Genomic DNA, 20,904 nt, shown 5'->3' with positions numbered 1-20,904 from the left:
GCAGACCTCCTCACCTCTCAGTCCGAGCAAATTAGCATGCCTATTCATACAGTTGGTTCCATTCCACACTGGTGTAGTTCAAGGTGAAGGAAAGTTTCTTGGCAACTGCATGAGTTGAATTGAGGCGACGACACCGAGCCTAGTGTCCTTACTCCCCCCCCCTCTCTCTCTATTGGTCCCGTGTTGAGTGTGGGGCGGTGAGGTGTGGCCTTGCACTGTTCGCCTCCTGCAGGGCGCTCACAAGGGAATAAACAGCCAGAGTCAGATAGAAACCGTTGTGCGCGATCGCTATTTCATGCTTTTTTCATTACTCAATGGGCACCAACGTGAAGTAAAATGAAAAGTTTGTGGAACTTTTAGTTATTGTCAGTTAAAACGCCGGATACGTGTTGTCGACTATAAATAAATAACGCCGTGGAGAGCGCACTATGAGGCCAGTGTGCTGTGGTCTATCTCACTGAAGCTCTCTCTGCTAACAGGTGAATCTCGGATATTTCGTTAAGGTAAGACAACGCTGCTGTCCGTTATTAATGCACAGTTGTATGTGACAGGTGGCAATTCTTAATTCTGCAAATTCGAATGTGTTATAAGGGAAAGACAAGGGTTCTTACAATAACTGTTTATTCAATCGTCTTGTCTTATTACTGTCTACCCAAAGGGTGATTTTAGTGGATAGGTTTGAGACTCGTTTGTTCCTTTTGAAAAACAAATGTGTTATCTTAGTGTTGTTATTTATGCGTGGGGGGCAATTAACTCTCTGTTACACGTCCAACCTGTTATAAAACTCCAGAAATAGAAATCCAATTTATTTATTTAGAATTTGACTGGTGCAACATTAAAAGTAGGCTACTGTCAACACATCAATCACAGACATAGACTACATGAAAACCCATTGATTTACAACATTACACCCTCTCCATTCATACATACAAGATGACCGTTTCATCCTCAAGTCAGTCAGGACAGCCTCAGCTGGTGCTCCATGCCCTCAATCCTTTTGCATGTCATTCACATAAAAAAGTATAGAACTCGCTAGTTAAGGCTGCAGCAGCTGCCACTTCCAGCTGCTTGTGTGTGTGTCATCAGATCTTCCTTGTTTTTTGAAGACAGCATGAAGAACAAGACTTCCTAGAGGTCAAAGAAAAGAGGAGCATTTCCACTGAATGTCCCACGTGTTCCAATAGGGCTCAGCTGACCAGCGTCCAGCTTTGTCCCCTTTAAAGACCTACACTATAGCAGAGTCACAGAGGCTGCTTGACACAGATATGAAGATAGAAATAGCAACGGAGGACAGTCTGCCAGTTGCATAGACGGGAGGCATAACTTGTGCGTGCACACAGAGGGACATAGAGGTTTAACCAAAACAAACTTCTGTTCTGTGTTTTGTTAAATTGCTCAGGAGCAACATGTGCAAATTCCACAAAGAACCGAACGTGCACAGACCTCGCTGTGTTTTCAGTCTTTCAGAGACATGCAAGACAGCTCGTCAAGAATTTATGATGTCAGAAAAGTGTGGAGATCTCAGTGACTGTCGCTGTGGATCATTTACTCGCTGAGTTGCCAACAGCATGTGGAGATTGAAAGACGGTGATATAATCTGGGACATAAACTGTTCCTGGACAGTTGCTGTTTGGCCACTGGCGCTTATCACTTCGAACAATGAGTGTGCACGCCTTTTTCCTGTGGAGTTCCCTCAATGTGTTTTCCATTCACTTACTGCAGCGAAGGCCTTCAGTCACTGAGCGACTGAAGGCTAGGGGTCCATTACTTTTCACACAACGCTCTCCATTGTTCCTCTCGCAAGTCCTGCAACATTGGCATTGTGGGAAGAGCAGGAGGACAGGGGCGGGGGGGAGGATGTGTCAGATTTCTCTAGAGAGGATGGAGCGCTTGCTGTTTCCTGTTTTGCGCTCTATACGCTGGTGAAAGCTCTTCCTTTTCAGGGAAGAGAGCAGGAGGTCATCGAGTGTTCCCCCTTTACACAGTAGCAGCTTCTGAAATAAACGTCCTATAGAGGTGGTCATTGGCCGCAGTGCGCGGATAGGATGGCGTCTTGTTTTCCGTCATAGGGTGTGCATTGTCTTCTGCAGGTATCTGAGGCCTCATCATGCCAGTCCCCCCACCGCCTCCCCCTCCGCCTCCCCTGGCTCCGCCTCCTCCACCGCCACCCAGCGCTGCCCTGCCACCGGTAAGACTGTCTCTCTCTAACATTCTCTCAAGCAATTGCAAACACTCACTCGTGTCCTTCTCACTGACCATCAACCATCACCTGTAGGTTATTTACATTATTGATTAAGGTAATACACACACACACACACACACACACACACACACACACACACACACACACACACACACACACACACACGCACACACACACACAGTAGGGCAGACAGCAGACTCTCAGTAGCAGGAGAGTGTTATGTTTCCACAGCAGGCGTTCAGTGTCCTCATGTTAAATGAGTCGCCACTGCCAGCAAACAAGGACACACCAATATGCTGAATGCTTTCACTGCATCTTCTTTCTTTCTTTTTTTTGTTTGTATCTTTTCATCAGAGGAGCTGAGGTGAAGTTGAGAAGATGGTGTTGACGCCATACAGTTGTTCTCCCCCACTTTTATTATGTAAAAAGATCACATCAAGTAAAACTTAAAACTCTTGAAAATACACAGTGCAAGTATTTATTATTTATTCTCTGTCGATTTTTTGGGGGGATTCAATGTTAATAATTTGTTGGAAAATAGTAAAAACTTTAAGAAAATAAATGGAAAAAATAGTCCATGGTGTCAAACATCTTGCTTTGGCTGATCGTCTGTCCAAAACCCAAAGGAATTCAATTTACAATCTTCTTTATGAGTGCCATAAATTATTTAAATAATTGATTATTAAAATAGTCTGTACTACAATTAGTATCCTGAAGTGGACCCTTACTGTAAGACAGAACACATATTGGGCAAAACACTTGTCACTGCTACATAAAAGCTCTTTTTGTCACTGTGTGACAGTGTCCGTCGGAGCCTAAGCTCCAGTCTTGTGGAGGAGGAGGAGGAGGAGGAGGAGGAGGAGGAGGAAGGAATGCCCTGTTGGCCGACATCCAGAAAGGAGCCAGGCTCAAGAAAGTCACACAGGTCAACGACCGCAGTGCCCCCGCCGTCGATAGTAAGAGCAACATCGTTACCACGCCACAAACATGCACACAGACGCTCTCAGTTAAGACACTAAACGATACTCACATGCATCTGGTGTCACCGACTTCTAGTAATTCTCGATGTGGAGCTCAGAGGAAGGTGATTTAATGGTGTATGTTTGTGTGTTAAGGTGCTGCGGTGTATACGGGTAAAAAGAGAGGAGGGGTGCAGGTTGTATTTAATGTAGTTCATTGGGAGCATGTTTCTCTTTGACCTATATTTAAGAATAGACACACACCAAGTGGACTTTTCAGGAAGGAATGTCCTACAGCAGATAAAGATGCAGGCAGAATGGGAAACTGCTACAATGTATACAGGGGCAAACACAATAGGCAACACATGCATTGAATCTATACAAGATTTATATAATAATGTTTACGTATGTGCTTTATATAGCCTTCAGTATTGTCTAGTCTGTGTGCATTCGACTGCATGTTTCACCTGTTTGCAAGACAAATTTTCAGATTTTTTTTTTTGCAAAGGTCATTAAATGTAACATTAAATCTGAGTAATTAGTTAAACTTACATGTAAATAGTAGCTTACAGTACATTGTCAGTTACACTGAGCCAGGCCAGTTGAAACAGACTGCTCTGTTTTGTGAAAAGGTGTGTAATTGGCCCTCAGGGAGATCATATGATTTGGGTGGTGCAAAATATACTCATGTTCGTGCCTGAACTATTGCATCTTCATGTTGTCGTTTCAGAATTAAGAACAAAATTCCCACGATTATAACACCTGCAGAGCACATAAAGTCTTGTAAAACAATAACCTTTTGTAATAATGTGATAAATATATAATGATTAAAAGACACCAAAAGGACAGTGATGTCATTGTCATTAATCATTAGTAATGTATGTGTACTTGTGTTGTTCCCCAGAGCCCAAGGCTAGCACTGGAGATGTATCCAGCAGTGTTGCTGCTTCTCAGGGCTCATCAGGAGGGACGGCACCCATGGGACCCTCACTGGGTGGGCTGTTTGCTGGAGGGTTCCCCACTCTCAGGCCTATAGGACAAAGAGACCAAGCGGGCAAGACCCCAGGTGGGTGCAAAATGTCTTGCTCTGACTAAATCTAAATATTGTTATACACTATACTGACCACTCAAATGATTCTCTTTTTGTATGTGTATGTGTGTGTGTGTGTGTTTGTCAAAGTGTCCCGATCAAGCTCCTCGGCCTCCATGAAGCCTCTGTGGAACCCCCCCACGCCAGCAGACACGAGCAGCGTCTCCGAGCCTCACAGGACGGCGGAGCTCCGAGGCTCCGTCCACCGTCCGCTCGCGCCCTCGTCCTCTGCACCTCCCTCCCCCTCTCACAGTGGCAAGCACCCACCTTCTTTCCCCGCTTCCTCTCCCCCACCGCCTCCACCCGCCCCGCCCTCTGGTCCTCCCCCGCCTCCCCCACCCCAGGCCTTCCAAGAGCGACCGGCAAACAGGCCTCCGCCTCTCCCCTCCTGCCCTCCTCCTCCACCCCCGACCCAAGTCACCAAGCCCACCTGGCTCCCCATCCAGCACTCCTACCACACCATCATCTCCCAGCCCTCTACTCCTCCTCCGCCTCCTCCACCTTTCCAGCCTCCCTCTGCTGTTCCAGGAGATCGTTCCTCCGGTTGTTTCTACCCTCTGCCCCCCTCCCCAGTCCACTCTGAACCTTCAAGGTTCACCATCCTGCGGGACAACCCACTGGGACCTCCTCCCCCACCTCCTGCTCCACCTCTACCAGCTTCTTTCAGCCCCAGCTGCCCGTCCACGCTCCCCCCTCCCCCTCCCAAGGTGGCAGCAGTGCCCTCCCCAGCCATGCGCTCTCTGCCTCCCTCGTACCCCTGCAACGCTCCGACCCGACGTCCGCCTGCTGTGCCCAGAAGTGCAGGTAGGAGCACACCAAGATGATGAATTGTCCTTTTTATCACCCATGATCTTTCTGAAGAGGTAGATGAAAAAAATAACCTGCTGGCATATTTGTTTGAAGTGAGCTTTTCGAGGCAGTGGTTATTGAGATGGTTTTCACTCATGTTCAAACACAATGTACAGCCATAAGAATGGTCCGTAGGATGGAGCCAACTTAATAAACTGATGATGTAAATAGGCACAAACAAATGGATCTAGAGTAGACAATGGATTTTTTTCATCTCATTTACAAGTTAGGAAGGCACCCTAAAACAGTTGTTTTTGGGAACCCTAAGGGTGGCACAAGTTAAATCTTAGGCGTTGGAAGACGATTTTCATTTAAGGAGGAAAGATTTGGATAATTCTTTATTTTTAATTGTTTTACTTCTATCAAATATTTGCTTTGTTTTTTTGTGGAATACTGTTTTCTGAAAATATGAAAATAACTCTTGGTAGAACTGTTCATAACTCATATGTAACCTCAAGAGAGGTTTAAGTAGACATACATAACTGTCTTTTATAGGGTCACAAGACAAAACAGGTTGGAAACCACTGCTGTAAAATAGTCAGATGAAATACCGTCTGGAGAGGACTTAACCCTGGAATTTTTTTTTCAATTCAACAAAAATACAACAAAGTTTCATCCAAATCAAGCTGCAACAACCTATACAAAATAAAATGTACATATGAAATACAGAAGTCACATATACGATATGTATCTAATATTGTTAGAAATCTGTGGCTATACTCATGTAATACAAACCACAAATATTCATTCACAATGTATTTGTACATTCAACAACATGTTTATGGGGAGAAAAATACCAGTAGAAATATTTGTAGTAACTGTTAGTGGTGTGTCGGAAACTTGTATGAAACTTCCAAACGAGTATAGGTTGTAAACTGCGGCAGCTCTTGCAGCTAGTTATTAAAGCCAACAGGGTTTGTTTTGTGTCAGCAGCATTTACAAGTCAATGCTTATTTGTTTTCAGAGAGACAATGTGTGAATATGATCTTCCTGTCTTAGTTATGATAAAAGAGCACATTGGATTTGGATGTATTTTATTGATGTCTGACACCCCTCTGACTCCTCTGATGTTGTCACCCATGGTAACAGGTGTGGGTCGGCTGGCTCCTCCCCCAGCTCCCCCTGCACGTTCCCCCTCTACGGAGCTGTCCAGCCGCATTCCTCCCCCCCCACCACCACCTCCCCTGCCTCCATTTAGTCTCAGGAATGGACACCTGCACAGCCTGGGTGAGTGTGTCTTATGGTTATATATCTGTTTATCTTACATTTTAGAGGCCTTTTAGTGGATGTTCTTGTCCAGAGTGGCTTGATATAATAGTAAAAGTACAATAATGTAAATTTATTACATTTTATTAATTTAATTCATTAGAATTAGGGCTATCACATTATCAGATTTTTACCGCATGATTAGAGTGGCCAAAAGAATTCACAGCAGCGATATTAGTGCGATTTCTACAGTCTAATCCGTCTTAAACTTTGTCTATTGTGCATTTAGTCTAATTTTAGGCAAATAAAGAGGTGCTGGATTATGTACATGTTATTATCTTATTAGTATTATTAACATGATAACTATATTTTATTTTTCATCATTAGAAGTAAATCAGAGCTTCTTTGTGTTTGCAAAATAATATCTTGTATTATTATTATTATTATAAAGTAATTTCTCCTATTGATGATGAGAGACACTCCTGCATGTGGACAATATGAACTGCTGTTCTTAAAGTAACGACGGGTTAAGAATACCTTTCACACGCACTGAGCAGTAGAAAGTACAACTAACTTGGAAAGATGAAATAAAGTTTTCACTCTATTGTTTTAGTGCCTCACAACGATTTGTATTATACCATTATGTTGTTTTATCTACTTTTATTTAATGGGATTTATATCTTGTTGGTTTGAATATCATAGGAGCAATGTAATTTGATTGTATTGATGAAAAGTGTAACTCTTGGGGTCAAAGTGCTGTAGAGTGAAGGAGACTAGACAAAGGTGGTTTTAGGATGAAAAGGTGAGAAGTGGAGTTTATTTTTGAAAAGGCAGATTACGGAGGTAGAGTTTGGATAACCTTCTATTTGAAAATGAGAACAAAATGGCAGCCATTGATTGTATCTTTACTGTATTTTTAGGAGATGATTTTGAATCCAAGTTCCAGTTCCACCCCATAGAGGACTTCCCTCCTCCCGATGAATTCAAGCCTTTTCCTCGGATCTACCCCAGCAAAGAAAACAGAGGTTACACTCACTATTTCACTTCTTCACCCATGACTTCAGTGTCATCTATTGAGTCTGTCTTCCTCTTCGTCTCTCCTACAGTGAACCCCAAACCACCTGGGATTAGGACACACCTCAGATGAGTCAAGGCCTTACCCTGTCCTTCATCCCCCCTACACACATATCAGGCAGTTAGACTCAACCCTCCTCCTCCTCATGACAATAACATAACTGTCATGGGCTTATTTGGTTGCAGGCTCTGTGTGTATGTGTTGTTTGTGTTTAGTGTGTGTGTGTGTGTGTGTGTGTGTATGTTAGTGTCAAACAGGGTCCCGCCTTATACTGACTATGTGACCTCTGACTTTTTCCAGTGTGGAATGTTTTGAATGTGTTTGAGGAGGAGGGCTCTCCCTACTCATAAGTTACATTCACACACACACACACACACACACACACACACACACACACACACACACACACACACACACACACACAGTCTTCCAGCAGTTATATTTAACATGACACTTGACGCAGTTTGTAAGCATTTCACAGAACACACAGATAGTAAAGCTCTGTGGTCCAGCAGCAACTACTGTACAAGTAGTTCCTTAAGTGCTTGTATACATTTTTGACAATGACCGTCTGTATATAGCCACTGTTAGCAGACTGTAAACCTCATCTTAAACTGAATGTGAATACTGAGATATGCTAACCTTGAGGGTTCATATAATGGTGCGCTCCTGTTTGAGTAATTATTTTTATAAGAAACAAATGCATCTCTAAAAAGAGCTGTTGAAGAGAATATACTGATATTTTAGAAGTATGGATGAGTTTTAAGTTACACTGAGGTGTTATGAATAATTAATGAATGAGGTTTTCTTTCTCACTGTATTAACACATACTAACACCTGTGAAGACAGTGCCACCTGCTGGTTCAATGTGTACAGTATTACAAGGTGTGACCACCAAATAAACCACAGTATTTTGTTAAGTTGACTTTATTGATGACATTGGTTTTAAAATACATAAAAAAAAATCAACCCTCACCAGAATGCGTTTACATTAAAGAGGCTATAGAAACTGAACCGTCTAGATTCCAGTGTGTGAAACATCACCTTGTCCTTTCAGATACGTATTCCATGGATTGTAGCTCGTAGAGAGAATTATTCAGTTAGATAACTGAACTGTCCATGACACAGTAGGCTAAATTTGTGAAAGAAAGAGAGAACACGTATGTTGCTTATGAACAGGGCTGAACAAAATACCCTCTCAGCATCGACACTGCTGTGTCTGCATGTGCAATGCACCTTTCTCACAGTTGTTCTCACATGACACACAGCTGTCTCTAATAATAATAATGATATTGGCTGCATTCCATTTAGGTTTACCAGCGCCAGGGCCTGAGTACTGTGTATGCTGGCTTACTGGAAGAACAGAATATGAAACAGAGTGATTATATTCTTTGTTACATCTGCTTTTCCTGCTATGTAAAGTCATCGCTGCCCTATAAAAATACCCATTTAACTGCTTGATAGGAAATAAAAAATACCAAAGTTCACATTTTCATGACTTAATTTAAACTCACAATCTTATTATACAGATAGATTGGTTTGTTTATCAATCAGAAAAAAATATAGCACTACTTATTGTCTAATAGACCCCTAAAAAGGTAAACTACATTGATCTGGTTATATTTTGTTCAGGAAATAAAGACCAATAAGGGTAATTTCACAGCCAAATTTGGCTATTGGTATCTTCTCACATTGCCTGCCCACAGTATGCAACTATAAGCAGAGATGTTTAAAGACAAAATACAATTTTTGTTAAACTTAAATTTTGGTGGCTGCGTCCATTTTCTTTGTATAAAAGGTGCCATATTTCTAAAGCTTGATTTTGAAGTAATCCAGTATTTCAGATTAGATTCACTTTTTTGGTAATCCAATGGATTACGTTACTAATGACAGGAATTGCCATATAATTTGTATTCAGTAACTGACGACATTTCAAAGTAATTTAAACTAACCATGTATGAAAGACAGAGTAGAGTGTGCTCTTGTAGAAGAAAACACAATAATGCAAAAAAGTAAAACATCACTGGGACTGAGTGGTTGGCCTCAAAGCTTCACACCAGATCAAAACACTGCCTCTATAAAAGTGAAATAATTTGTTGACAATAAAACTCTGTGCCAAAAATTTCCACCACAAATCAATGAAAACTTGGAAGACAGCAGACGAGGGAGTGTTTCGTGGGACAGGATGAGGATTTAAAGTTCATCGTGTTTGTAAGTAAACTCTCTGGAGGATATGAAGCCGTCTTTGTTCTCATCCTCTTTGGCAAAGATGTCTTCCATCATGTTCTCATGTAGAGTGTCATTGGGAGCGTAGCCGTGACGCTCAAACTCTTTCCTCAGATACACTTTCACCTGGAAGATCGAGAGTGAGAGACGGGCGATTGATGAGGCAGAGACAGGTTGATGTTGCTTCTACATCTTATTTCTTATTGATTTTCGATGATCGACAGTTGACCCCGTTGGTGAAAAGCTAATTAAGTTAGGAAAGGGCCCCATATATCAGGTCTGCTTATTATTTCTGACTTAACTTAGATGTCATCTTTATTGAAAGTTGTTCCACAACTGTTTAACCCATCTTTCTCGTTGATGGAGGGCCACACACACTCAGTGCCAGTTGTTTATAGCAGTGGTTAAATATGAAGGGTCTTGAGGTGATTAACTAGTTATGATAGAAAAATTAAATAGATAAAAACCATCAAAATAACACAATCTGAGATTGGAACTGCTCCTGGGACTGTGAATACGCATTGTTTAGCTCTATAGGGTCATAAACCAAAAATGTTGGGAAGGTTGGCGATGGCTAATTCATCTACTTGTGTTTTCTGAACACTCTTGTGTATACCTCGTGCTTGGAGAGCCTCCAGTCATCGTTGAGGTCCATCTCCTGGAAGGACTCATGTGACCTCGGTCCATTTCTGATCTCAAGCACCTCGATGACGAAGGTCAGTGTGCTCTCAGGTGGGATCTTACCTGACAACACCACAGAGCAAGAGGTCAGCTAAACCTGAGACTGGCTATCACCTAAGGTTTCTGTGAGAGTACTTCAGCATGAAGAAAGTCATTTTGGTTTGGTTAGTACTGCAGAAATGATGTCCCGTGTGAGTGAATGCAGCAACACATTCAGAGTTAAATTGTGAGTAAATAAGTTAGAAAACATCTGGAAAATGTTAATGAGAAGCAAACGTAGGTTGCATTAATCGTGACATTTTTGTTTTCGTCGTCGTGGTAAAAGTTAGTTAGGCACAGAAGAGATAGATGTTCTTGTTAGGGTGGTGTGTGCTTACCAGGACAAAGCATAGCATTGTTCACATGTTCCATGTTGAGAAAAAGTGGACTAATATCACCAAATGAAACCTTCATTCAGTGTGGGAGTCCTAGAGAGCCATTCAAAACAAGACAGACAAGTATAATATACATACATGCATGCATAATACACGGGATAATATTTAATATATTCTCAACACCTCAAGCACTTTTAAGAAGACAGTGCTGTGTATCCGTACAGTAGCGTGCAGTGATGTTTGCATGCACATGCACTAAGCCACAGTACCTCTCCCTTCCGTCCCATAGGCCAGGGCTGGAGGTACGACGAGTTTCCTCTTCTCTCCAGAGCACATGTCCTGCAGGCCTTTATCCCAGCCTTTGATCACTTCTCTGATGCCCAGTGTGAACCACACCGCCTGCTTGTCACCTTCAGCTCGACTGGTGGACAAACACAAACATGGAGTGGAGTGTTACAGGTCTGCAAAGGGAGGGACTGTGAGACCCCCCTTTAGAGACAATAACAGGTAACAATATAGGAAAGTAGAGTCAATACCTCTTTGTTACCGGGCTATCTCTGGCTGTAATTTCAAAAGGTAATGAAAATATGTAATCATTCATTATATTGAATTTAACTTTGTAGTGCAAAACCACTTTTTTCATTAAATGTTGTCCAGATTGAAAACTACACCCTAGACAACATGGATATACATCACAAAATGTGGATGTGGTTTAATGGGATTATTTCCTGGCTGAAAGTTTACATTTTTTCCATTAAAGGACAATGCGTTTTGAGATCAATCGCAGAAAGAAAAGGAATAAAGTAAGAAGAAAAATCAAGAATTCTTGCTGAAAATTTCTCACATTACTGATTTTAAATCTCAGATATTAAAAAAGGTCAGTTCACCCAAATCACAAAACATATTTTCTCACTAAAATCACATTATCCCTGCAGAGATATGCTGCCTGTTTGTGGTTCGTGGTGCTTTGAGACTAACTTAACACCATGTTTGAAAAGCTGTGCTTTGCTGCTGATGTACTGTTGGTTTCAGAGACAAAAACTTTAGCACATCAAACTAAAACACCATGGAAGGGAAAACATTTGTATTCCTCTTATTCTTGCTGAACTGACCCTTTAAAGTGTTTTATCACGTGACCCTGATAAAGGAGGCGTCACCAAGGAGATTTAACACGCGTGCACTTCGAATGGAGTAACTTTGCTGATCCGGAGAAAAGGAAAACTAGCATTTTAAGTTTTTACAGTTCATTTCTATGCACAATTGTTTATCAAAATTAAATAAAAAAGTAAATTGGTTTCATCTAAACGAGGTAAAACAAAATGCCAACTTCCGTTATTAACTGCTCAGGAACCACCAGGTGTGAGCATTATAAAGACGGTCGTGTCAGTCATGAAACATACCTGGAGTGAAACATGGTCCCATTCTCAAAGTACCCATCATGATGCACCAGCAGGATGTCTCCGTACTTGGATTTTCGATGACAGAGAAAAGGTCTGTGCAGGACTTCTATCTGCACCTCCGCTTCGGGCAGCTTCCCCCCGCTGACAGACAGCAGCAGGGAGGAGCAGAGCCAGCTCAGCACGGTCAGCAGCATGTCGCCACACTCAAACCTCCAGGAGAAACGGCAGGAAAAGCAGCTCGCGAAAATAGTTTCAAGAACAAGCGGCGACGCGCGTGCAGTCGGTCCTCTACGTGGCAGTGACGTTTCATCATACAGTTTGTTGCAGGAAGTCTTTTTTTCTGGTTGGTTAATTTTTCCTCCAAAAAAACCACGCCCACAGTCGATCCCGCTCACCACTGAAAGATCCACTTTGAAGGCCCAATCTTTATTAGTGTTCAGTGATTTATGAACTTTACAGTCATGCAGGCAGATTATACACTAATCACACTACTGAATCCACTGTGGAGTCATTCTGGTGTAACTGAGCAGTTTTCTTCATGCTGCTGCGACAATCAGAGGTATTTTAGTTTTTGCATTATGACATTCGTTTTTCCTCCTGTCAGGTATTTGAACATTCACTTCCTAAAGGCCATACTTCTACAGCACTGGTTAAAGCAGTCCGCTGTGCACGAGTACACGTTTACATGCAATATCACAGCATTGCACTTCATAAATACATGTTTCCTAATACAATGCACAGGAATAAACACATTTACACACCCCCTGATTTGCATACTACAGTATATATATCGTATCAATAATATATTTGCCTCTTTTGGAATGGGCTATTTTTTCTCTCTCATTACAAAAGAAGTACAGAATACATAATTTTTCTGCATTAACAGTCAGTAAGTCATACACATTGTAACTATTTCATATGATACAATCATTAAATTATTAAAGTATTCCCCACAATCACCAGTGTCCATAACAGTACTGCAGCCGATGGAGTAACAGTAACAGGGAGCTGCTTGCTCCCTGAGGCCAGTAACAGAATTGAACCTCCAGGAGGGAGACAGTCGATTCAAAGCCGACTCTCATGACTTTTCATGGCTCAGAGCGGGCACAAGAGCGCTCCCTCAGTCCTTCAGTTATTTTTTAAAGGGGTGAGAATTCAGTACAAACCCGAAGTATAACCCCTGTGATCAGAAAGACAATTTGCAAAGTTGCAATCTGACCTTTTTTTTTTACTTTCCAGTTCAGGTGAAATACTTGCAACCAGTGGAATCAATGAGGCAAGAGTCGGTGCATCTGAGCTGCCCAAAGGACCTGCAGAAAGACACGGGAAATTATTATAACAAGTAAATGATTGCGCAAAGTGTATCCACTCCAAATCCATGGGAATAGTTCAACATTTAGCTTAAATACTTGAAACAGGAGGAAATAGTTAGCCTGGCTCTTTCCCAAAGGTAAAAAAAACCCTGCCTACCCACACCTCTAAAGCTAACTAATTAACATGCTATATTTTGTTTGTTTAATTTGTTTAATCAGTTGGGGTTATACAGGGAGTTGCATTAACAAATATTTTCTTGGCAGGGAGCACTGAATTCCAAGAAGTCACAGGATATATATATATATATATATATATATATATATATATATAGAGAGAGAGAGAGCGAGAGAGAGAGAGAGAGAGAGAGAGATATTGTATGGATTAAACAAAGAAGATATGACATGTTAAGTGAGCTTTAGAGGTGCTGGTAGGCATTTTTAAACCTTGAGACAGTACCAGGCTACTGTAGCTGTTTTCCCTTCAAAAACTTTAAAAAAACAGTGGTATCAATCTTCTCAACTCTCAGCAAGAAAGCCAGTATCTACTTTCTCCCCAAATATTGATCTAATCCTTCAAGTATAAAGCATGCAGAGCTGTGTCATTAACTAAAGCAATGTGCAGCAAGTGGTGCCAAGAAAATGCACCATCATCTCTGGATGCTTTCAGTGACACCACCGTAAGAGTACGGTAGCTCATTCAAATGACCTTTACAATCCTTGGATGGGTGCAGTATAAATGTGCTGCTGATTAAAAAGGAACTGCATTGTGCTGTCTTGGCATAGATTCAAAGATCCATAGTAGCAATGTGTCCCCAAATAAATGGAATAATAAATGGACACACTGAACGCTTCACATACCCAGGGAGATAGGACTTGCAGGTCTGATAACCAAAGTCTTTTCCATCACACTCCTCAATGCCGTCATGTCGGTAGCCATCTCCACAGTAGGCCCACTTACAGTCTGAAGTGGTGAAAGGAAAGGAGATTAGAGCGAAGTGGTGGCAGTTGGGAGAGAGCAAGGGAAAGGAGACAGACAACGTTACTGATTGCTTTGGCACTCCCGTGTGTTTCAGCGATGCCAATACAGCATTTTGCTGCTAATTTAATTGGACAGAGGAGAAGAAGGAAGTGAGAGGACGGCAGGAAAAGAGTGGGCGAGATTAATGAAAGACCATGGAAAGGTTTCACAGTGCCTACTGCTTTTATCCTGTGGGTTCAGACTCTGTGGTGCACGGTAGCTCTGCGGGGCATCTCACGAGCAGCTGGGTTGGTAACAGCATGGTGGCGTTTGTGCAGCAAAAAGCCTGACCTTAACCTATTTGAGGAATGCTTTTTTGAACTAACATAAATAGTTTATTGTTTTTTAAAATCTTAATTCCTGTTACACTGTATTACAATATCCTACGTAAAGAGGTGTTAGAATCACTGTCTGTAAATCATTCTTTACTCACTTTTTTTCTGTACCTTTACATTATGTGTGCATGTGTTCAACTCAGCCAGAGATGCATGTAACTCACCGAGACAAGCATCGGTGACAATCTGGTTTCCGTCATCGCACTCCTCTCCGTGCTGGGCCTGCACCTTTCCGTCTCCACACACGCCTGATCTGTCCGGGACTTTCTCTGTGGACTGGAACGGCTGGAAGGGCTGGACAAGTGGTAAAGAAATCTTGGCCTTAGTGTCAAGGCTTTGAGGCTAAAACAAGGCTTTATTAGGTGGAGTCATTACCTGTATGGGCCTCCATCCCTCTTTATCTTTGAAGTAGAGCATCCTCTGATCCTTCCTGAATGCTATTGCGTTGTCTAGACGTAGACGGTCCATCTCCTCCTCACTGTTTACCACAAATATCTGCACAGATACACACAGGAGAAAGCGAAAGCTGATGAGTAATTATTGATTCAGTGTGAACAACATGGATTCAGTTTGGATGGAAATATTGTAAGGAAGCTGTTTTATGTCAGTGGCGTCTTACTGCAGGGACTTTATTGAGGCCACCTCGCTGAGTGTAGCTTCCAAAAGGAGCATTATTTGCTCCAAGAGTAGAATCGCAGTCACAGCGACCCGGTGGACCTGGAGGACCCGTCTCTCCCTTTTCCCCAACTAGATAGAGACCTGCAAACAAATAAAAAAGCATGACAAAGATAAGGGTTTAACACACATATGACTACACTTTGATATTCTACAAGTGCTACCCCCCTTCATTCTTCTCTCTCTCAGGTGTTACTGATCTGATGATTAGTGGGCAGCCCTGGCCCCCAAATTTAAGGAAGGTGAGAAGAGAAGGACAAAGCTGTCTTCTGTTCTGTCTGTCGGTGTAGTGTATTTTATTTTGCTCCTTGTTTTGTGTTTATTTCTTTCAAGGATGGGGGTGTGGTAGTCCAGTTTTTGTGGCTTTGTTAATTAGTTCTTACACTGTTTTGAGGGTTGGGGGGTCTCTTATGGCCCCTGGTGTGGCTGGTACAGTTTTTCACCAATTTTTTTTTAATACACTGTAATTTGAGGCTGATTGTGCATGAGTGTTGTGAGTTATTGTACCTGAGGCAGGTGGACCGGGTGGCCCTGGATGGCCATTTTGACCTGACGGTCCTTGGGGGCCCATGACTCCAGGGGCTCCACCATGGCCCTTTGTGCCCTGTGCAAATCCAGGCAACATCCCAATATTATAAAATAAACACACACACACACACACACACACACACTGAAGGTGGCCTACATGACACTGGCACACTGTGTGTGTGCATACAGTAGTGTAGGCTGAGAAGATCTAAGATGCCAAACATCTTAGCCCACAGAGTGTCAGAGCACCACACCAGGGTTAAGTGATGCTGTCAGGATGTGCATCATTCTTCCTTGTCTTTTCTCACCTGCTTGCCTCTCTTCCCCGGCCGTCCAGTAGGTCCTCTCTTCCCCGTGAGTCCTGGCTCTCCCTTTGGTCCCTGCTCCCCCTGGGAAAGGAGTTGAGGAATTATCAGTTTAAATTAGATTCTTTAATGTCGTCATTATTGATTCATTCTTACCTTCTGTCCAAGCATCCCAGGCAAACCAATGGAACCCTAAATAGAGACGAGATGAGAGCTTGATGTGAGGAAAGACATTATCTCAGCAGAGCATGCACTTATTGATTGTTTAATCTCACTCTGCTTCTAAGATAGGGGGCTCAAGAGAGCTTGAAATGTTGAAAGAAAGTGTCACTACTTTCTATTCTAACCAGTAATTGAGCAAACTGTTGAGTTTTTCACTTTTTTTCAAGTCCATTATAACACAGTATGGTGTGAATTGCTCATAGTCAAAGCCAAGCATAAATGGGTATAAAGAATTACACAACACAATCATTTTTGTGGACTTGCAATAAATGAAGAAAATGAAAATGACATTTCTCTACCAACCTTATCACCTTTTGGTCCTGATGCTCCAGGGTCACCATAAAACCCCTTTTGCAATAGAACAGAGATTAAAAAAATTAATAACGGAGTTCATATTTTTGTAGTGACAAACGGTTGCACCGTGAGAAGTAATTCAGAACTAACCTTCTCTCCTTTGTAACCAGGCAAACCCTGAAAAGATACATAGGAATATAACAGCAGATAATAATATAAATGACTAAGATCGTTCTTCTTTTCTTTCCAAACATACACATAATTGTGTGTATTATTGTTGTAAAGATGTGACTAACCTTTGTCCCTGGTGGTCCCCTCAGTCCTGGTAATCCCATGAGACCTGGATCCCCTTTCTCACCCTAAAACCCCCACACATACATGACGGTTCATATTGTATTTGTGATATGCCTTAAACATGTGTGTAAAACCTCAAGACGGTACCTGGAGTGATTCCATGAGACTTACCTCGGGTCCCTCTGGACCAGGCCATCCTGGCAGTCCTGGTTTCCCTGGGAGGCCTGGAGCCCCCGTACGACCCTGCAGGAACACAAACACAATCAGTACCAGCACTTAGTGGAACTATTGATGCAGATTCAGCTCCCTCTTGCTGAAAAAGTGACAGGAAGCTGAAGGAATCTCTTGCTTTAGATTGCATTAAGGATTTAGTTTATTGTTCTCTTAAGTAAAAGTATTAGAAGTATTTAGAATATTACTTAAATAATTAATTCAACAGAGTTAGATGAGACTCTTGTGACTATATGGGATATAGACTGCTACAGCAGCTGGTTATATCTTATCAAGTCTTTATACAATTTGTAAAAATGTGTAAAAATGACAAGTTGTAGTTTTGCGTTGGGAATTACGTGCCAAACTATTTCTTGGCTGGGCTTAGTCTCAGTTGGTTACCTTGTAACTTTCGTTCTTGACATCTAGCTCTTGGGAAGAAAACAAATACAATGTCGAACTATTCCTTTAAATTTGGACTTATTTCTGCTTTTCTGCTAGATATTCTGATGATCTACAGCTTTTAATGTTTGTTAAGTTGCTCGTTTCATGGTCCTGTTTTCCATTACGAAGAGCTACTGACTTTTATAAAGACTAACCAGGTTAAATAGCTTAAGAAACAAATAAGTATGTCAAACTGCCTGCAAAGCTTTAACAATGCCACTGAGATTATCTTGCTCTTTCGCCAGTTGGGAGAGCCAAATGTTTTACAGCACAGCCTCACATCTCGGTGACACCTGGACGACTATCCCAGCGCTGCTGCAATGCTAGAGCAGCATGCTCTCATTTAGCTGCGCGTCATTAAAACAGCAGAATGTAGAGACACCGCGGACCTGCCGCTGTGTGGAGTGATTTATCACAGAGAGCAAAAGCACTTAGGGAGATTAAAGTGCAGAAGTGGAGTGCTGGAGAGCCTGGATCAGCAGGACTGGAGTCCAGTACAAGGGCTAATGGAGCCAGGCCAAAGAAAGGAGAAGAGAGAGAGAAGCAAGAAGCAGAGGTAAAGGAAAGAAGAGGGGGATGACAGAGAGGTGAGGAGCCGGAGGATGACTGGAGACATCCAGGGATGTGATCAAGCTTTGCTGTGCGGTTCCAGCGGCTACTGAGACTAATGCAGCATGACCCATTTAGCGGCTGCATGAGGATATTCTGAGCACATCAATAGACAAATCACATCACAGAGATTGAGGATGCATGGAGGGGACAAGGGAGAGAAAGATCCAGATCACATTATTCCAAGGGCATGCAAGATGGACTAGAGAGAGATGAGCGAGAGAACGAGACATGCAGGAGGGGAGGAGCGGCTCACCTTTGACCCCGGACGTCCAATTTCTCCCTGGAGGACAAATGAGGGAAGAGGAGATGTAGCAGTCATTAGAGCAGAGAGGGACACAAGGACACACGCACAAATATGTCTATAGCAAAAAATATTAGAGATATATTTCAAGACCTATAAAGACAAAAACACACACCTTCTCCCCTTTTGGTCCTCTTATGCCGGGTAATCCACCCTGACCCTGAAAAATGACACCGCATTTATATCCAGCTCACATATTCTAAAAGAGCGTGGTACATTTGTAGAAAAATCAATACTATAAAGGTCATTTTGTTTCATTTCCATTTAACAATACGGCTGATTACACAGCCTGATGGATATCCTATGATTTAATCTGACTGAAGAGTGGTGCAGCCGCTGTGAGGTTTCCAACACTGAGTAGTATTTTTTTAAAAGGGCTTTACCTCTGGGCCCTGGGGTCCTGGAGGTCCTGGAGATCCTGGAGGTCCAGGTGAACATCCAGGTATCACAGGTTTTTGTTTTTCCTGTACCTCTCCACCAAAAACACTTGGCTCTAACACGCTAATACCGTCCTTCAATCAAAGATACACAAAAATCCAAGAGAATAGGGTTTTAGTCAGAGACCTGCTGTGAGTGGACAAATGTGTGTAAATAAGGTGTATTTATGCAAGCAGGTGTGTGTGTGTGTGTGTGTGTGTGTGTGTGTGTGTGTGTGTGTGTTTGTGAATGCTTACAGGGCTGCCCCGCTTCCACAGCTGAGGTGGCGGAGGGAAGAGTGGCGGCGGAGGCGGTGACATGAGACAGCAGGGGTCAAATGTCAACGGCTCATCCAGAAACCTGAGAGCTGAGGGAAAGACATGATGGGCATGATGTTAAAAAAGCCCATGCAACATGTGTTCCTTCCGTTGTGAGTCTTACAGTTCACTCACACAACTCACTTGAGTGGGCTGAGAGGACGCTGTCCATGTAAGAGTGACGGGCCCACGCAGCACACAGAAGAACGTGGAAAGACACGGCAAGTTTGACCAGATCCATCCTGACGGTTTACTCTACCTAAAGCACTGAACACAACACACACACACACACACACACACACACACACACACACACACACACACACACACACACTCTATTTTTGCTGAGCTTAATACAGTTATAATGCAGCTGTCACTTTTTCTTACTTCCTCTGAGGGTGTCACTATTTTATCAGCCCCTTAACTTTAGACCTCTCTCTCTCTCTCTCTCTCTCTCTCTCTCTCTCTCTCTCTCTCTCTCCTCATAAACTTGTTGCAGCTCCACACTGCAGCAGATGCAGCCACCGCTGTAATTCCAGCCGTGCACCAACCCCCTACAGCCTTGTGCCAGGATTAGACCGGGGGTGGGGTGGGGTGTGTGTCACTCAGGCTTATTATGACTTCTGCCACTTTATGACATAAGTCATAGTAACATGCTACGGCTAGCACAGATTCATGCACACAAACATTACAGTATGTTCATATTTCCTTGGATGCAGGAAGAAAACCTTCAATCAACAACAATTATAATCGTGTGTTGAGCTACATTGATGGAAATATGCAGCACCGGGTTCAATCAGCTAATTCATACCTTCATTATTGCTCAACATTTTCCCTTCTATTTTTTTTTCTTAATAGAGACCTGATGGTCCAGATGCGTTAAATGAAAGCAATGTCATCCACATCCATGGCTTTTAATACACAAGATCCACCTTACCTTCCACTTGAAATTGTGCCGTACTTGTAGACACGCTGTCTGGCGCTCCTCCGCGTTAAATGAAATGCGCGTTGTGCAGTCCCGAGGACTGTGGCTCCTCTGCCATTTGGCGTGCTGTGGACAATCTGGACCGCTAATAAATCTGATCCACTTATCGACCCGCTTCTTTCCCTCCACCGTTCAATAACAACACAATTGAGGAGAGAGGACCTTTTTTTTTTTCCTCCCCTCGCTAAATGGCCAGCAGAGGCCACTGAGTGGAGCCAACACCGCGGTGGCAGCTCAAGTCCCTGCGGGTCTGGATCAGAGGCTCATTAACGCTTGTGTCTTCTGGATCGACTTCAGGGCAGATGTCTGAATGCCTGATGGCACTAACAGTATAAGTCGGCATGCAACACTCGCTTGGCACGTTTTATGTCCTCAGTGCTGAAGGTCTCTTCAGCAGTGAAATGGCGCCACCTGCTGGATGTTTTTGTTCAAGGAATGAATAATAGTTAAAATCACTATTCAATATCCTTACATAACTTCACTCCCCACTATTGACGTATTTTGACATGTTTATGTCTGACAACAAAGGTGAGAGACATCTGCTGTGCAAATATAGAGATGACATAAGGTG

General features: G+C 42.7%; 3 protein-coding genes across 4 annotated transcripts; 1 reads left to right on the top strand and 2 right to left on the bottom strand.

Annotated features, from left to right (window-relative positions):
- The first annotated feature begins 255 nt into the window (after positions 1-255).
- wipf3 (WAS/WASL interacting protein family member 3) lies at positions 256-8,302 on the top strand. Of its 2 annotated transcripts, XM_068711010.1 has the most exons (8): positions 256-503; positions 2,091-2,188; positions 3,006-3,159; positions 4,067-4,228; positions 4,343-5,056; positions 6,191-6,328; positions 7,228-7,332; positions 7,414-8,302. In XM_068711010.1, exons 2-8 carry the CDS (start codon positions 2,108-2,110, stop codon positions 7,452-7,454), a joined length of 1,395 nt encoding a protein of 464 aa, XP_068567111.1. In that variant the 5' UTR covers positions 256-503; positions 2,091-2,107; the 3' UTR covers positions 7,455-8,302. The 2 variants fall into 2 exon arrangements, with proteins under 2 accessions (XP_068567111.1, XP_068567110.1); XM_068711009.1 differs by having other exon boundaries at positions 7,228-8,302.
- Positions 8,303-8,312: 10 nt separating this feature from the next.
- Positions 8,313-12,366, bottom strand: LOC137872673 (peptidyl-prolyl cis-trans isomerase FKBP14-like). Its single transcript, XM_068711011.1, has 4 exons — positions 12,064-12,366; positions 10,933-11,084; positions 10,225-10,352; positions 8,313-9,734 (listed from the first exon to the last, which is right to left on the bottom strand). Exons 1-4 carry the CDS (start codon positions 12,255-12,257, stop codon positions 9,576-9,578), a joined length of 633 nt encoding a protein of 210 aa, XP_068567112.1. The 5' UTR covers positions 12,258-12,366; the 3' UTR covers positions 8,313-9,575.
- Positions 12,367-12,487: 121 nt separating this feature from the next.
- wu:fc38h03 (acetylcholinesterase collagenic tail peptide) lies at positions 12,488-20,620 on the bottom strand. Its single transcript, XM_068710587.1, has 18 exons — positions 20,286-20,620; positions 19,493-19,615; positions 19,289-19,398; positions 18,998-19,126; positions 18,730-18,774; positions 18,567-18,593; positions 17,219-17,290; positions 17,050-17,112; positions 16,904-16,930; positions 16,763-16,807; positions 16,394-16,429; positions 16,241-16,321; positions 15,912-16,008; positions 15,349-15,488; positions 15,105-15,224; positions 14,894-15,023; positions 14,235-14,337; positions 12,488-13,373 (listed from the first exon to the last, which is right to left on the bottom strand). The coding sequence occupies exons 2-18, from the start codon at positions 19,587-19,589 to the stop codon at positions 13,304-13,306; spliced, it is 1,392 nt and encodes a 463-aa protein (XP_068566688.1). The 5' UTR covers positions 19,590-19,615; positions 20,286-20,620; the 3' UTR covers positions 12,488-13,303.
- Between the last annotated feature and the right edge of the window lie 284 nt (positions 20,621-20,904).

Source organism: Cebidichthys violaceus, unplaced genomic scaffold, assembly GCF_023349555.1.
Source record: "Cebidichthys violaceus isolate CVI_PGR_0920_01 unplaced genomic scaffold, fCebVio1.0.p SCAF_16, whole genome shotgun sequence".
Classification (NCBI taxonomy): Eukaryota; Metazoa; Chordata; class Actinopteri; order Perciformes; family Stichaeidae; genus Cebidichthys; species Cebidichthys violaceus.
This window is presented reverse-complemented; position numbering and strand designations above follow the sequence as displayed.

Excerpts from the sequence above, each read along its gene's own strand:
- wipf3 (XM_068711009.1), top strand. The coding sequence starts at position 2,108 with ATGCCAGTCCCCCCACCGCCTCCCCCTCCGCCTCCCCTGGCTCCGCCT. Across the intron at positions 2,189-3,005 it reads CCAGCGCTGCCCTGCCACCG|TGTCCGTCGGAGCCTAAGCT; the intron begins GTAAGACTGTCT and ends ACTGTGTGACAG. Across the intron at positions 4,229-4,342 it reads CCAAGCGGGCAAGACCCCAG|TGTCCCGATCAAGCTCCTCG; the intron begins GTGGGTGCAAAA and ends TGTTTGTCAAAG.
- LOC137872673 (XM_068711011.1), bottom strand. The coding sequence starts at position 12,257 with ATGCTGCTGACCGTGCTGAGCTGGCTCTGCTCCTCCCTGCTGCTGTCT. Across the intron at positions 11,085-12,063 it reads GGGACCATGTTTCACTCCAG|TCGAGCTGAAGGTGACAAGC; the intron begins GTATGTTTCATG and ends TTTGTCCACCAG. Across the intron at positions 10,353-10,932 it reads CTATGGGACGGAAGGGAGAG|GTAAGATCCCACCTGAGAGC; the intron begins GTACTGTGGCTT and ends TGGTGTTGTCAG.
- wu:fc38h03 (XM_068710587.1), bottom strand. The coding sequence starts at position 19,589 with ATGGATCTGGTCAAACTTGCCGTGTCTTTCCACGTTCTTCTGTGTGCT. Across the intron at positions 16,808-16,903 it reads CTGGTTACAAAGGAGAGAAG|GGGTTTTATGGTGACCCTGG; the intron begins GTTAGTTCTGAA and ends CTATTGCAAAAG. Across the intron at positions 15,225-15,348 it reads GCCTCAATAAAGTCCCTGCA|ATATTTGTGGTAAACAGTGA; the intron begins GTAAGACGCCAC and ends GTATCTGTGCAG.